The sequence below is a fragment of the Amblyraja radiata genome, chromosome 11 (genome assembly GCF_010909765.2).
Source record: "Amblyraja radiata isolate CabotCenter1 chromosome 11, sAmbRad1.1.pri, whole genome shotgun sequence".
Lineage (NCBI taxonomy): Eukaryota > Metazoa > Chordata > Chondrichthyes > Rajiformes > Rajidae > Amblyraja > Amblyraja radiata.
In genome coordinates, this window is record NC_045966.1 from 37537759 (window position 1) to 37555622 (window position 17864).

Here is a 17864-nt window from a genome sequence, read left to right on the forward strand (position 1 = left end):
CTTTCCCCACATTGACCATCATCTATCAGAGTTTTGAGTATACAAGTTGGGAGGTTCTTTTACAGTTGTACAAGGCATTGGTGAGTCCACATTTAGAGTATTGTGTTCAGTTTTGGTGACCCTGTTATAGGAAAGATGTTTTCAAGCTGGAAAGCGTGTAGAGAAGATTTATAAAGTTGTTGCCATGACTTGAGGGCCTGAGTTATAGGGAGAGGTCAGGACTTTATTCCTTGGAGCGCAGGAGGATGAGGGGTGATCTTATAGTGGTGTAAATGATCATGAGAGAAATTGATAGAATAAATGCAAAGTTTTTTACCCAGAGCAGGGGAATCAAGAACCAGAGGACATATGTTTAAGGTGAGGGGGTAAAAACTTAATAGGGACCCAAGGGGTAACTTTTTCACACAGATGGTTGTGAGTGTATGGAATGAGTTGCTGGATGAGGTAGTTGAGGCAGGTACTATCACAGTATTTAAGAAACATTTGGACAGGTACATGGATGGGATAGGTATAGAGGCATATAGGCCAAATACAGGTTGATGGGACTAGTGTAGATGGGGCATTGATTCCTTGTGGGCAAGTTGGGTGAAAGGGCCAGTTTCTATGCTGCATGACTCTATGACTCTATCTGTCTAATGTTTTGAGATAATGATCCATGCTCTAATCCTATGCTGATAAAGTATGCTTAATTTTATAGATAGTAGCAATGTTTCGTCGCATTTCATTATGGTGATAATCATCCCTTGGTCATCGACATGAATCCATCCAGATTTAATGTGGCAATAGGAGAAAGTGCTGCAGTATGATTTTTAGCAATGATATTCAAATGCTACTCATAAACAAATATCCATTTCAAAATAGGAAGTGCAGAAGGAGGGAATGGAAGAGGATGAAGAGAACAGAGGATCCAAGATCAGCGATTCAGCTGAGAAAGCAGCAGTGAGTATTTAATGTGCTCAAAATGTGATTCATTCGTAAGTTTAAAATTGGTTTGTGCATGGGATACTGAAAATAATCTCAGAGCTATATTGTGAGAAATAATTGTACTGGAATAGTACTGAGCCAGAAAAGATTTGATCTGACAGAAACTCCTGAGCATTTAGCCAGTGGCTGCGGCTGAGTTTAGATAGTCTAATTCTGTCAGACTTCCAGCCTTTCATTTTCACTAGTGCGAATTCTGCATCAACAAACTCTTCACACAGCCTTTCTACAGTGTTAGTCCTGGAAGAGGCAGGGCTGGATAAGTGATGACATAATTGAAACTACTTTAAACTCTTGTTTTAAGGGATCCCTTTATAACGGATTTCAGTTATAGCGGATGGAGCTGCTGACACCACCCCGGCTCACACCGCTTACCCAGCTCCAGCTTCAGGCGCCAACTCTAACTCACAAGGTGCACCAGTGAGCCCTCCTTCACCCATTGCATGGCTGTTGTTGCAGCTCACGTTGTAGCCACTGGGGGCAGGGCTGTCATCAGGCCGCTGCCACCAACAGGAAGCACTTGTCATGGAGAATTTTCTTTTCAGATCGATTATTTTTTATGAAATCTGGGTTTTTGAATGGCGCAAGTGTTCAGGTGTAGATAAGGTTTGCCAAGATGCTTTGGGTCACTCTTTGCCTCCACAAATACCCACTCCCCTTTCCAGGTGAGGCAGTGATTTGTACTTTTCCAATCTAATGCTGCATATTTGAGGCTCACAATGTAGTCGCCTTTTTGGTGGGGAGACTAAATAGTCCAGCTGACCGCTTATGGATCCTCACCAATAATTCTATAAATGTGATCCAAAGCTTCAGTCGTCACCTGTCTGATTCCCATTCCAAGCTCCTCCATTCGTCCAGTGAAGCTGGGCGGCATGGTGATGTAGCTGTATAGCTGCTGCCTTACAGCGCCAGAGACCTGGGTTATATCCTGACTACAGGTGCTGTCTGCACACGGTTTGTATGTTCTCCCCATGATGTGCCTGGGTAATCTCCGGGATCTCCGGTTTCCTCCCACATTCCAAAGACGTACAGGTTTGTAGGTTGATTGGCTACGGTAAAATTGCAGATTGTCCCTAGAGTATATAGGATAATGTTAGTGTGTGAGGATTGCTGGTCAGCACGGACTTGGTGGGCCGAAGGGCCTGCTTCCACTCTGTATCTAAACTAGGCTCTATGTAAACCCCCAGATGTCGCACCTTATCCTCCAGTAAGGCACATGGCGTGAAAGGTGATTAGCAAAAGCTTCATAACCATGTATATGGAAAAACCCCAGAGTGGTATGAAAGTACCTTCTTCAGTAGCTCAACTCTTTCATGTGTTCTCCCACCAGGAAGCTGCCGCCCTTATTGCACTGCGGGATGGAAATCCAAGGGAATTTTTTAAGCAGCGAGAAAGAGCCATGACAACAAGTTTTGAGACTGCACAATTTTCAGGCCAAAAACCAGGTAGGAAACAATCTCTGTTGTTCTCATTGCCATGACATCAACCTCTCCTTGACTTCTTGACTTTCCCCTTGTCTTCTCATTCACATGAAATTCCTTCCACTGAAATGGCAGAGTTAATAGTTTTGTCCATTATCAAATCCATTTGAATGTGAGCAAAAATAAAACAGATTACAATCTGTTTGGATGCTTGTTGAAATGATTGCTGCGAGACGATCACCATCAAGATTTGAGCTGAACAACATAATGCAAAGCCAAATGCTACTGGTAACATTTTAATCTAATGTAATTAATGTTTTTAACATGATACCTAGTTGCAGATAACGTCAACGTTTCACTTGGGCTGCAACTGAGACCAATCATGACAGATCATCGACAGGCTTATGAAGTAACCGCAGCATGGAATGGAATTAATCATGTTGAATAATGTGGTCGGGAGTTCTGCAGAGTGGTGTGAATGATGTCAGATAGAAGTTAGAAATGATGATTGAATCAAATAATGCAGCTGCAAAAGGAGGGAAGACACCTCATAGCGACAGGCCACAAACGGGGGAAGCACGTTTGGCTGTCTGAAATTAAGTAATTAGACAAGTGGTGAAGATGTAATCAGCTGGACCAACTAATGTCATTGAGTCTGGGATAACTCATCCCAGAGTCTGGATGTAATGGTTATGCCCCTGTCCCGGAAACCTCTGGAGACTTTGCGCCCCACCCAAGGTTTCCGTGTGGTTCCCGGAGGTTGCAGGTGGTTGCCGGAGGTTGCAGGTAGTGGAAGCAGGTAGGGAGACTGACAAAAACCTATGGGAACCGCACGGAAACCTTGGGTGGGGCGCAAAGTCTCCAGAGGTTTCCGTTCAGGTTTCCTAAGTGGGATAGGGGCATTAGTTTAACTGGTTGAAGTTGAGCCACTTATGGATAAATTGAATTACAGCTCGGGGGAAAAAGGTTTACTGATACAGTAAACCCTTGTGATAACGGACCATGAGGAGAGATGGTGTCCGTTATTGCCGATTGTTCAGTACAACCAGGTGTAGGGGGTAAATATTAATATTCAACCTAAGGCCAGATGGGAAGAAATACAGAGTTGGTGAGAAGGTGGGGGTTAAACCAGTGGGAAGTTACAGGCAGGGTGCCATAGATCCACTGGCCCAACACGCTGAGCGCCAGGAATGGGCCCAGTACTTAGGCCACCCACATGCTGTTCGCTCTCTCCACTCCGGCAACCGAAAGCACCAGCTCGTAGGGTGACCTGGTGGAAGCGGGGGACCCTTGCGCCGTTACCGGGCGACCGCGACACGCACTGGTCAGCATCCAACACCCTGGGACCTCACTCTGTGGCAGCCGCTACAGACCCGTGCCCAAGGCAACGCTCTGGAAGAATGTTTCACTGCTCGCGCTCTTCCCACCGACGCCTTTCCCCTGCGCTGCTCGTCACCTGCTGACCACCACCACAAATGGACCCCTCTGTCCGTAACAAAAATCCTTTATATAGAGATCCATAATTGTGAGGGTTTACTGTACTTGATCAACCAAATATGTTTTCTTACTGGGAACAGCTTGGAGCATTTTAATGGTACAATTAACAAGTGAAATAACAAATGAATGTCCTGGTGAACAGGCCTCCGCTGTCTAAAATATCTTCCTGCTGTAGTGGTTTATGGTTGGAACAGAAATACAACCCTGTCAGGCCATGTTGCAGCAAGCGCTCAGCGTGTTGGGCCAGTGGATCTGCAGCAAGTGTCCATTACTCTACATTTAGGATTATATCTATTAATTAAACAAAGTTACAAGACTATACCATATTTTAGAAGAATAGAGGGGCACTCTGAGGGGGAGAAAAGTTACCGCAAACTATAACATATGTTTACATTTACGTTACAGTTTGGTTTTCTGATGTTATTAACCCAACTGAACATAAAAGGGGCCTGACGTTTAAAAATGTCCATGTCTGATTAATTAACAAACGGTGCTGCTGAATTAAACCCAATCAAGGTACTCATTTGGTGAAGCAAATCAAATGTTTTGATGAAGTATTGTGATTGTAATATAGGCCAAATAGTTTAGTTTAGAAATGTAGGTTCCTAAATAGCCAACGATAATTAGAGAAATAAATATGCTGGGAGATTGCAGACTATGCTGTCACAGTACAGTTTAACTTTCCAAATATAGACCGGGACTCGAATGATCCCAGGTCTTCAATGGGGTGGAATTTGTCAATTGTGTTTTTTTCAGGCAATTTGTAAAAAGAAAGGGAAAAGGTTAACTTACTCTTAAGAAATAGGGCATGGCAAGTGATGAGGAGACAGTAGGCAAGTATGTTGGGACCAGCCATCATGGTTCTATTTGCTTTAAAATAGTTATGGAAAAGGACAGGCTGGTCGACAGTTAAAATTCCAAAATGGGCTGACTGATGATATTAGACAGGAACTTGCACAAGCTGACTCGAGTAAGTTGTTTGGGGTATATGGGGACATCCGGAAATTAAAAGTGTGATAATGAGAGTACACAATATACATATTGCTGTTAAGAGTGAAGGGCAGGACCATGGATGACAAATGAAATTGAGGCTCGGATCAGGAAAAAGGAGGATGCATGGGTGTAGGCACTTCCTCAGGTTAAACTGAAATCTGCCATTTTTCTGCCCATTTCTGGAGCTAATCTATAGCACACTGTATATTTTAATACCCTTCCTCACTGTCTGTGACCCCAACAATCTTGGTGCTATCTGGTCTATATCATGCGATATTTTCTGACTACATTCCTCACTTTCTGCAACTCTTCCAATTTTGATGTTGTCAGCAACCTAATCACTAACCCATCTACATTTAGGTCCAGGTCATTTATATATATCATCAATAGCAGAGGTCCCAGCACAAATCCATGCAGAACTCCACTGGTCACAAACCTCCAGCCAGAATATCAACCCTCAACCACAAACCTCTGTCTTCTATAAATAAACCAGTTCTGAATCCATGCAACAAAGTCATCGTGAACCCCATACATCCTAATCTTCTGGATCAGCCTACCACAAGGGAACTTATCAAAAGCCTTACTAACATCCATGCATACAACATCCACCACCCTACCTTTCAATATTTTTTAGCTCAACCCATGTTGCCTCAGTGTATCTAGCCTCCAGAATGTCCTCTCTGACTACTATCATAACATTCTCCCTGATTAGTAAAACAACTTCTCCACCTCTTTTTCCCCGCTCTCTATCTAATCTGAAGCATCAAAACCCAGGTACATTGAGCTGCCAGTCATGTCCCTCTCGCAACCAAGCTTCCATAATGGCCACGCCATCATAATTCCAAGCACTTATCCAGGCTGTAACGTCTTCAGCTTCACCCACAATACTCCTTGCATTGAAGTAAACACACTTCAGCCTTTATTATGTTGTTCAAGAAGGAACTGCAGATGCTGGAAAATCGAAGGTATACAAAAACTCAGCGGGTGCCGCAGCATCTATGGAGCGAAGGAAATAGGTAACGTTTCGGGTCTATTTCCCAAGGTCTGAAGAAGGGTTTCGGCCCAAAACGTTACCTATTTCCTTCGCTCCATAGATGCTGCTGCACCCGCTGAGTTTCTCCAGCATTTTTGTGTACCTTCAGCCTTTATTATCTCCATATTCATGAACTTCTCCCTGCCTGTCCTTCCTTTGAGACAGATCTGGCAGATATTGTTTCGGAGAATCTGAAGAGAGTATATTAAAAAATATTCAAAGAAAACCGTAACACCCGGAGAAAACCAACGCAAGTCACGGGGAGAACGTACAAGCTCCTTTTAGACAACACCCATAGTCAGGATCGAACCCGGGTCTCTTGCGCTGTAAGGCAGCAACTATACCGCCACGTCACCATGCCACTCTACGTGCAGGAACTGGGTACTGATTGTGGATGATCAGCCATGATCGCATTGAATGGTGGTGCTGGCTCAAAAGGTCGAATGGCCTACTCCTGCACCTATTTTCTATGTTTATATGAGCCCCAGGAGATGGATGAATATTTCTCTTCTGTATCAACCACAGAAAACGACATGAAGGGAATGGATAGATGTGATATTTCAGGTCGGGACCCTTCTTCTGGCTGATTGTAAGTTGGGGGGAGGGGGGAGGGGAAGAAAGCTGGAAGTGAGGAGGAGCAGAACACAACCTGACAGATAATAGGTTTTTACTGTACCTGTACACATGACAATAATCTAAACTAAACTAAGGTTGATACTGGTGAAGAAGTGTCTCCATCCGAAACGTCACCTATCCATGTTCTCCAGAGATGCTGCCTGACCCACTGAGTTACCCCAGCACCATGTGTCTTCTTTTGTAAAACAGCATCTGCAGTTCCTTATTTCTACAAAGTAGCTTTTCACTAAAACTTGGTACACATGACACTAAACTAAACAAAACTAAACCTTAAGACTTGGGAGAGTTAATGGTGATGTCTTGAGGACAATCTTACAATCAATGAAGTGCTGAATGCCCTCAGACATATGAAGGCACTGTACATACATTTCCAGGGCCTGATCAGATATATCTAAGGACACTGTGGGTAGCTAGAGAAGAAATTTCGAGGGCCCTGACTTGAGATGTGCGAATCATTGTTTACCACGGGTGAGGTGCTGGCTGGTGGTTCATATTATGTCTCCATTTAAGAAGGATTGCAAAGAATATTATGGGATCTTTAGACTAGAAAGCCTAATGTCTGTGGTACACAAGTACTGGAGAGACGGGAGCTGATGAGTCGCACTTCCCACAGTGGCCTCATGAGGTGATTAAGGTGATTAGGGATAGTTAGTAACGTTTTGTGTATGGGAGATTGTGTCTCATGAATTGGGTTGAATTTTTTTGAAGAAGGGGTAGCACAGTAGAGGCATAGAGTCATACAGCGTGGAATGAGGCCCTTTGGCCCAACTTGCCCACACTGGCCAACATGTCCCAGCTACACTAGTCCCACCTGGCCGCGTTTGGCCCATATCCGAACAAACCTGTCCTATCCATGTACCTGTCTTGCTGTTTCTTAAACGTTGGGATAGTCCCTGCCTCAACTACCTCCTCTGGCAGCTCGTTCCATATACCCACCACCCTTTGTGTGACTCCCTCTCCCCTGACTCAGTCTGAAGAAGGGTCGCGACCCAAAACGTCACCCATTACTTCTCTCCAGAGATGCTGCCTGGCCTGAGTTACTGCAGCATTTTGTGTCTAACATTACTTCATGTATTGTTTTCAGTGAATTTGGAGGATTTGTCAGAGGTGGCCTTGGTATTTTTTTCCAATGCCTTGAGGTACCTTCAGCAGGTAGTCTAGCTCCCAGAAGCATATACTGAGGAGGGTGATTATGAATCCTGTCCAGCAGACCATGAATGTTGTGCCAGATGTATACCAGCCAGGTTAATATGAATTCTCGAGATGGCAAACTGCATTTATGTTGGAACATAAAACAGTGCAGCACAGGAGCAGGTCTTTGGCCCACAATGTCTGTGCCAAACATGATGCTGAATTATTGTTTAAGAAGGAACTGCAGATGCTGGAAAATCGAAGGTAGACAAAAATGCTGGAGAAACTCAGCGGGTGAGGCAGCATCTATGGAGCGAAGGAAATAGGCAACGTTTCGGGTCCAAACCCTTCTTCAGACTGAGGAAGGGTTTCGACCCGAAACGTTGCCTATTTCCTTCGCTCCATAGATGCTGCCTCACCCGCTGAGTTTCTCTAGCATTTTTGTCTACCTATGATGCTGAATTAAATGCCTCGGCATGCATGTTATCCACATCCCTCCATTCCCTGCATATTGATGTGGTTAGTTTAGATGAGTGTTTAAAGATACAGCGTGGATATAGGCACTTTGGCCCACCAAGTCCGTGTCAACCAACGATCACCTGTACATTAGTTCTATGTTATCCCAGTTTAGCATCCTACCCACTAGAGGCAATTTACAGGAGCCAATTAACCTACAAATCTTTGGAAGGTGGGAGGAGACCGAAGTGCCCAGAGATAACCCACGCGGCCACAGGGAGAACATACAAACACTGTACAGACAGCACCAATAGTCTGGATTAAACCTGGATCTCTGGCGCTTTAAGTCAGCAACTCTACTGCTGCACCACTGTGCTGCTCCTTCGGCGCACTGAGTCCACACCGACACTCAATCATCCATTTACATTTATTATATGTTATTCCACTTTCTCATCCACTCCCTACACACTAGGGGGGATTTACGGAGGCCAAGTAAACTGAAAACCCACACATCTTTGGCATGTTTGAGGAAACTGAATCACCCGGAGGAAACCCATACGGTCACAGGGAGAATGTGCAAACTCCACACAGACAGCACCTGAGGTCAAGATGGAACCTCGATCTCTGGCACTGTGAGGCAGCGGCTCTAGCAGCTCTACCGTGCTGCCCTCCTTTATATGCTCCTATCAGATCTCCCTTCAACCTCCAGCGCTCCAGGGGAAACAATCCAACCTCACCTTGCAGCTGATACCCGCTGATCCAGACAGCATTCTGGTAAACCACATGATGCTGAATGTTTATCCATTTCAAACCATTGTACTTGTTACTGTAGGTGAGGGCATACTGTATACAGTTGAATCCAGGCTGAATACTCTAGTTCACAAGTTAATATTGTGAAAGTGATGTACTAGGCTCTGGCCGTTGTTTAGTCAGGCATTATTTCTCCTAGGAACCCGTGGTCTATCTGCTACTCTGATCATACTATGCAGGAAGGATCAAAAGGATAGGAGATGAAAATCCTTTCTCTGAATCTCGCTGAGAATGGTTTTCTTATGTTTATATTCATTTAATCATAATTATAACGAGGAATTTGGTTTGCCATACAGTCGCACCAAAAAAGCAACAAGACATACAACTACATAAAAATTTGACATAAACATCCACTGCAGCGGCTCGTCGACATTCCCCACTGTGATGGAAGACAATAAAGTCTTATCTTCTTTCCTCCTTTCCTCCCGCGGTCAGGGGAGTCGAACCATCCACAGCCGGGGATCGAGCTCCCACGTCAGGGCAGTCTAAGCTCCCGTATCGGGACGGTCGAAACTCCTGCAGCCTGGAGTCCACGAAGTTGGTCCCTAACCAGGGACAGCGAGCTCCACAATGTTAAAGCCCGCAGCTCCCGCAGGTTGGAGCACAAAAGGCCGACCCCTGGCAAGGGGATCGCTCGCTCCATGATGTTAAAGTTCGCAGGCACCGTGGTTTTGGAGCTCTAGAAGTCCCAAACATGAGGCTGCCAACTCCACGTATCTCAAGCCGCAGTGCAGGCAGAGATACGACATGGATAAAGTCGCATCTCCGTCGAGGAAAGAGATTTTAAAAAGTTCCCCCCCACCCCCACCACATAATACAAACCTAAAGATAAACTAAAACATACATTTTACAACAAACTAAAAACACAAAGAATGAAAAAGACGAAGACAAACCGTTGGCGAGGCAACCATCGTGCGGCGCCCCCTGGTTTTGACAAATCTCTTTTTAACGAACAGCCCAATCAATTCAAAGCTGTGCAGTAACTTCTCGAAAAGGGAACATTTTCTTGCACTTGTGGACCAATGTTCATGAGTTACCTGGAGGGATATAATGATTTCTACTACAGTGGAGCTGTGTTATTCTACTATCCATCGTACATTGGTCAGCAGTTCAAATCAATTGGCTGAATGAATGAATGAATGAATAAAGGAAACATTGGAACGCCAATAACTCGTGTGACCGATTGCACCAGCACAAGGGAGGGCAGAACAAGCTGGTGGCAGAGGGTGAGAGGGGAGGAAATCAATGGATGGTAAAAGTAAATTAGATTAGCAGAGGGGATTTAAAGTAGTTGAGTAAAGGAAGGATGGTTTTAAAACATGAGGAAATGGGTCTGAGGAAAAGATTGATGGTAAATGAAGCATGGGGGGGGGGGGGGGGGTAAGAGGAGGCATGGAGAATACAACTGAAAGGAGGTTATTATAAAGTTAACTTTCTAAGGCATCGCAAGTTTCAAAATATTTTGATGCAAATAACAATCGATAACTTTTTTGCTATAGGTGGGAGCAGATCAAATGTAATATTTCTGAAGATGAGGTGACTGGTAATGAAGTCACATAGTTCAAATATGTGATTAGCCAAAAAGCTTTTAATGACAGCTGCAGCAATGCATGAAAAATAGTCTACTAATCTGAACCTTTCAATTACATATCTGGAATGGTATGACAATAAATGAGTATTAGTTGCATTACCAAACCTCATCAATCCCCTTTGCTACCCCCTTAAATCTCTTAGGTTTTTGCTGTTGTGTGTTACTGACTGGTGTGACACATTCTCCCCACAGGTCGAGTGATCAGCCTTTTCCTTAAGAATCAGAACAATCTGCCCGAGCGATCATGGTCCCCTCCAAGATCCCTCTGCCCTCGAATTGCTGCTAACCATAGCCCCTTCCAGTTTTCCCCCTCATGTATGTATATTTTCTAATTGAATATAGAGTATCATGTTTCTTGGAATAGAAGCATGCACTTTCTAAAGTAAGGAGACTCATGTGGGCTTCCATACACTGCAGACTTTCAACTAGCATATTAAACAGCCTTGCATTTATAAAATGATGATGCAGTTCTGTACTTAATTCTAATGCCCCTGGTTCAGAGCCTTAGGAAAAGTATAAGCAGACTTGAAGATAAGCAGTCCCGTAGGTGCAGATGAAGGAGAGCGGCTCTGTCAGTGCAGACTGCAGTGCTTTGTTCTCAAGATATTTAGATATTTAGAGAAGCAATTTAGATTGCTTTTAAATATGACAAGTGACCATGTCACTCCCAATGCCAGATTGCGTTAATTCTCCTAGAATCTTAATCGATATTTATCATTCATTCAACCACACCAACTCATCTGAATTCATACCAATTATACAACAGCTTGGAGCTTTGGGCAGAATTGGATATGTGCATACCTTTGGTATGTCGAAGTCTATTTGATCTTTTGCTTTTGTTCTTCAAGACTTCTGTCTAAATAAATCTCTGCCAACTACACCAGTTAGCTTCTCATAATCAGACACAAGCTCCCTCCAACTGCAATGTATTTGTGGTTTTGTACTCTCTAGTTATCTTACAATTTTGTGGGAATATATAACTCATATTAAAACTTAAAATGCGTCTCTGATTATAGGTTCTTAAATTCTCCACTGATTCCATTTTATGCTTGCAAATTAAATAGATGGTATGGGTTGGACTTTTCCTTGAGCTCAATAGTTTACTTATTGTGGCTCATTTGAACCCATTTAAATTTGGACTTTCTAATGAGAATTTGCAGAAACCTGGGTATAATTTCTCACTGGCAACCTAAGTGCAATTCTGCAATATGTAAGTCAAAATGTATTGAAACTGACAACATTATCAAAAACTCTGAATTTTCTGTTCCTATTTCTGATCCTGTTTGTGTTTTTATTGATGAATTTAGTTTTCATTGGCGAGTAAGGTTTGATTTTGTCGGTGCTGCCATTGCTACCTGACTGTGTTTCTCTGTTACAACAGTATTGGCAGTTTAAAATGTACATAATTGATTCTAAAGTGTTTTGGAAGTCCAGGCTTGAAAGATGCTATATGATCTAGCTTCCTTTGTTCCTCACTCGTCTTTTGTAGCAAATTGCTCTTTGTTATTGAATGCAATTTACCTTTGATGAATTCATGCTTTGCCAGCAACTGATTCACACACCAATAACAATCTTGTGGAAAGGAGACTATGAATAAGGAAACTTTGATAATAGTATTTTAGCTTGGAAAACACTTTATCTGAGGTGACCCACTCAACTATTTTGTCTTGTAGATTCGCCTTGTGCTCCAAAAGATTGAATGCTACTAACATTTCTGGGACCTAGTTAGAAATTTAGCCAGAGTAAAGAAATATGAAGGTTTTCTGACTTTGTTAAAGTTAATCATTTCAGATTTTTGGACACTGTTTCAATTTAGTGTGTAAACAATTAATTATTTCCCTCATGCGATAGATAAAGCCAGTGTCACAACCATTGAGCTGTTTCAGCTCATGTAATACAGGATCAAAACTTGCAAGGTTTCATAGCTTTGGTTCTTTATTTTTTCCATTAAGCCTTTCAAAGACAATCTACTATTTCTAATAAATCTAACTGTAATGATTTTTTTAATATAATTTATACAGCCATATTAGTGTTATTGCATGTCAAGTAAAATTCAGCAGGGTGGATTTTGAATTGACTATGTTAAATGTTACTTTGAAATGTGCTGGGGCTAAATTGGTAGCGAGCTGGCTCAGATATGTCACAAAAATGTCACTAGGAGCTTTCAAATATAAATACTGTCCTATGAAGAGGAATTGAATTTGGGAGCATTTATCCAAATTAATACACACTTGGAAGTTTCCAAGGACTCCCGGTCTGTATGTTTGATATTGAGCATGGTTAAAATGATTGATAAGAACATCTCAGTAAATACTGTGGTAAATATGTATGCGTACTAATTTCACTTAGTCCCTCAAACTGGAAAGTGTTTTCTTGTGGAATATTAATGACTGGTAAGTTCAAATTTTCTAAAAGCTAATTTTCATATAGAAGTCCCCGTGGATTCAATTTCCGTGGAATTTTCTGCTAGTTACTGTCATACAGCATGGAAACATGGCCTTCGGCCCAACTTGCCCATGCTGACAAAGATGCCTCATCTTCACTTGTCCTAACTACCTACCTGCAATTGGTCCACGTCCTTATCAACCTTTCCTATCCGTGTACTTGTCCAAATGTCTTTTAAATATTGTGATAGTCTCTGCCTCAACTATCACCTCTGGCAGCTCGTCCCATATTCCACTCATTATGTGGAAAAAGTCTCCCCTCGGGTTCCTATTAAATCTTTCTCCACTCACCTTAAACCTATGTCCTCTGGTTCTTGATTCCTCTACTCTGGATAAAATACTCTGTGCACTTACTCCATCTATTACCCTCATGATCATATACACATTAAAGGATCACCCCTTGTTCTCCTGTGCTTGAAGGAATAAACTCATAGCCTGCTCAACCTCTGCCTATTGCTCAGGTCCTCAAGTCCTGGCAACATGCTTGTAAATCTTCTCTGCACCCTTTCCAGCACAACAACATCTTACCTATAGCAGGGTGACCAAAAGTGAACACGATACGCCAGATGTGGCCTCACAAATGTCTTGTCCAACTGTAACGTAATATTAAAACTTTTATACTCAATACTATAGCTGATGAAGGCCAATACTCCAAAAGCCTTCTTGACCAACCATCTACTAGTGATGTCACGTTGAAGGAACTATATACCTGCATTCCTAGATCCCTCTGCTCTACACGACTCATAGGAGCCCTGCCATTCACTGTGAAGGTTCTGCCCTAGTTTGACTTCCCAAAGTGCAACAACTTCACTTATCTCGATTAACTCGATTAACCAATCCTCAGCTGACCTGCCCAACTGATCAAGATCCTGCTACAATTTTTGATAACCATCTTCGTATTCTACAATACCATCCACTTTTGTGTCATCTGCAAAGTTATTTATCATGCCTCATGCATTATCATCCAAATCGTTGATATAAACCTCAAACAGGAAAGTTCCCAGCAGTGATCCTTGGGGCACACAACCAGTAACAGGCCTCAAGTGCAATAAACAACTATCCACCATCACCTTCTGCATCCTTCCATGTCCTCAGGGTGGTCTGTGTATTTACATGTTGTTCTTTTGAAACATAGAAACATAGAAACATAGAAATTAGGTGCAGGAGTAGGCCATTCGGCCCTTCGAGCCTGCACCGCCATTCAATATGATCATGGCTGATCATCCAACTCAGTATCCCGTACCTGCCTTCTCTCCATACCCTCTGATCCCCTTAGCCACAAGGGCCACATCTAACTCCCTCTTAAATATAGCCAATGAACTGGCCTCGACTACCCTCTGTGGCAGGGAGTTCCAGAGATTCACCACTCTCTGTGTGAAAAAAGTTCTTCTCATCTCGGTTTTAAAGGATTTCCCCCTTATCCTTAAGCTGTGACCCCTTGTCCTGGACTTCCCCAACATCGGGAGCAATCTTCCTGCATCTAGCCTGTCCAACCCCTTAAGAATTTTGTACGTTTCTATAAGATCCCCTCTCAATCTCCTAAATTCTAGAGAGTATAAGCCAAGTCTATCCAGTCTTTCTTCATAAGACAGTCCTGACATCCCAGGAATCAGTCTGGTGAACCTTCTCTGCACTCCCTCTATGGCAATAATGTCCTTCCTCAGATTTGGAGACCAAAACTGTACGCAATACTCCAGGTGTGGTCTCACCAAGACCGTGTACAACTGCAGTAGAACCTCCCTGCTCCTATACTCAAATCCTTTTGCTATGAAAGCTAACATACCATTCGCTTTCTTCACTGCCTGCTGCACCTGCATGCCCACTTTCAATGACTGGTGTACCATGACACCCAGGTCTCGCTGCATCTCCCCTTTTCCTAGTCGGCCACCATTTAGATAATAGTCTGCTTTCCTGTTTTTGCCACCAAAATGGAGAACCTCACATTTATCCACATTATACTGCATCTGCCAAACATTTGCCCACTCACCCAGCCTATCCAAGTCACCTTGCAGTCTCCTAGCATCCTCCTCACAGCTAACACTGCCCCCCAGCTTAGTGTCATCCGCAAACTTGGAGATATTGCCTTCAATTCCCTCATCCAGATCATTAATATATATTGTAAATAGCTGGGGTCCCAGCACTGAGCCTTGCGGTACCCCACTAGTCACTGCCTGCCATTGTGAAAAGGACCCGTTTACTCCTACTCTTTGCTTCCTGTTTGCCAGCCAGTTCTCTATCCACATCAATACTGAACCCCCAATGCCGTGTGCTTTAAGTTTGTAAACTAATCTCTTATGTGGGACCTTGTCGAAAGCCTTCTGGAAGTCCAGATACACCACATCCACTGGTTCTCCCCTATCCACGCTACTAGTTACATCCTCGAAAAATTCTATAAGATTCGTCAGACATGATTTACCTTTTGTAAATCCATGCTGAATTTGTCCAATGATTTCACCACTTTCCAAATGTGCTGCTATCACATCTTTAATAACTGACTCTAGCAGTTTCCCCACTACCGATGTTAGACTAACTGGTCTGTAATTCCCCGTTTTCTCTCTCCCTCCCTTCTTAAAAAGTGGGGTTACGTTTGCTACCCGCCAATCCTCAGGAACTACTCCTGAATCTAAAGAGTTTTGAAAGATTATTACTAATGCATCCACTATTTCTGGAGCTACTTCCTTAAGTACTCTGGGATGCAGCCTATCTGGCCCTGGGGATTTATCGGCCTTTAATCCATTTAATTTACCCAACACCACTTCCCGGCTAACCTGGATTTCACTCAATTCCTCCAACTCCTTTGACCCGCGGTCCCCTGCTATTTCCGGCAGATTATTTATGTCTTCCTTAGTGAAGACGGAACCAAAGTAGTTATTCAATTGGTCCGCCATATCCTTGTTCCCCATGATCAACTCACCCGTTTCTGACTGCAAGGGACCTACATTTGTTTTAACTAATCTCTTTCTTTTCACATATCTATAAAAACTTTTGCAGTCAGTTTTTATGTTCCCTGCCAGTTTTCTTTCATAATCTATTTTTCCTTTCCTAATTAAGCCCTTTGTCCTCCTCTGCTGGTCTCTGAATTTCTCCCAGTCCTCCGGTATGCTGCTTTTTCTGGCTAATTTGTACGCATCATCCTTCGCTTTGATACTATCCCTGATTTCCCTTGTTATCCACGAATGCACTACCTTCCCTGATTTATTCTTTTGCCAAACTGGGATGAACAATTTTTGTAGTTCATCCATGCAGTCTTTAAATGTCTTCCATTGCATATCCACCGTCAACCCTTTTAGAATTAATTGCCAGTCAATCTTGGCCATTTCACGTCTCATACCCTCAAAGTTACCTTTCTTTAAGTTCAGAACCATTGTTTCTGAATTAACAATGTCACTCTCCATCCTAATGAAGAACTCAACCATATTATGGTCACTCTTGCCCAAGGGGGCACGTACAACAAGACTGCTAACTAACCCTTCCTCATTACTCAATACCCAGTCTAAAATAGCCTGCTCTCTCGTTGGTTCCTCTACATGTTGATTTAGATAACTATCCCGCATACATTCCAAAAAATCCTCTTCCTCAGCACCCCTGCCAATTTGATTCACCCAATCTATATGTAGATTGAAGTCACCCATTATAACGGTTTTGCCTTTGTCGCACGCATTTCTAATTTCCTGTTTGATACCATCTCCAACTTCACTACTACTGTTAGGTGGCCTGTACACAACACCCACCAGCGTTTTCTGCCCCTTAGTGTTTCGCAGCTCTACCCATACCGATTCCACATCCTGCAAACTAATGTCCTTCCTTTCCATTGCGTTAATCTCCTCTCTAATCAGCAACGCTACCCCACCTCCTTTTCCTTTCTCTCTATCCCTCCTGAATATTGAATATCCCTGGATGTTCAGATCCCAGCCTTGGTCACCCTGGAGCCATGTCTCCGTGATCCCAACTATATCATAGTCATTAATAGCTATCTGCACATTCAACTCATCCACCTTATTACGAATGCTCCTTGCATTGAGACACAAAGCCTTCAGGCTTGTTTTTACAACACTCTTACCCCTTATACAATTTTGTTGAAAAGTGGCCCTTTTTGATTTTTGCCCTGGATTTTCCGGCCTGCCACTTTTACTTTTCACCTTGCTACCTATTGCTTCTACCCTCATTTTACACCCCTCTGTCTCTACGCTCACACATTTAAGAAACCCTTTCCCTTTAACTCCATCCTCCACTAGCCCATTCGACACCCCACCCCCCTTATTCAGTTGAAGCTTGCCCATCCCCACAAATCACCCTTGACTGCCCCAATGATTCTAACTGTACGTGTTACTGCCTCATTTCAACTATTGTGCAGTCCTTGCATGCCCCCAAGAGTTTCATGTTCCTGCCTTTCTTGTCACTTAGAAAGCAGTTTCATGTTCTTAGCATACACATACTGGAAAACCAATTCATCCGTCTTTTCCTGCATGCCACAGAAAGCAAGTTCTGCCTTCCTATCTTTGTTTACAATTCAGCTATTTCAGTTTACAACCCAGCGGAATGAATATTGATTTCTCTAACTCCAATTAACCCTTGCATCCCCTCTATCTCCGTCCCTCCCCCACCCTAGGCGTGTACTAGTTTCACTGTCACCCTGTTGAGTTTCATTATCTGTGTAAGTCGTTATCACCTAGCCCACAACCAACAAGGACTATTGCGGGCTCCACCTATTCATGAGCATCATTACTTTTTTGCATATCTTTCATTCATTTTGTCTTATACCTCTCTGAATCACCATCAATATCTCTCGTTTTCCTTTCTCCTGACTCTGTCTGAAGAAGGGACTCGACCTGAAAAATCACCTATTCCTTTTCTCCAGAGGTGCTGCCTGA

The 17864-nt window shown here is 43.1% G+C and overlaps 1 protein-coding gene across 2 annotated transcripts in view; it reads left to right on the forward strand.

The window, feature by feature from the left end:
* Nucleotides 1-17864, forward strand: part of dbn1 (drebrin 1) — a 173024-nt gene that overhangs the window by 145398 nt on the left and 9762 nt on the right. The window contains exons 9-11 of one of the 2 annotated variants that reach the window (XM_033029681.1): nucleotides 862-939; nucleotides 2312-2426; nucleotides 10742-10864. In XM_033029681.1, coding sequence (XP_032885572.1) covers nucleotides 862-939; nucleotides 2312-2426; nucleotides 10742-10864 — 316 coding nt within the window. The remainder of the gene's footprint in view (nucleotides 1-861; nucleotides 940-2311; nucleotides 2427-10741; nucleotides 10865-17864) is intronic. The other variant, XM_033029683.1, reaches the window with a different exon arrangement.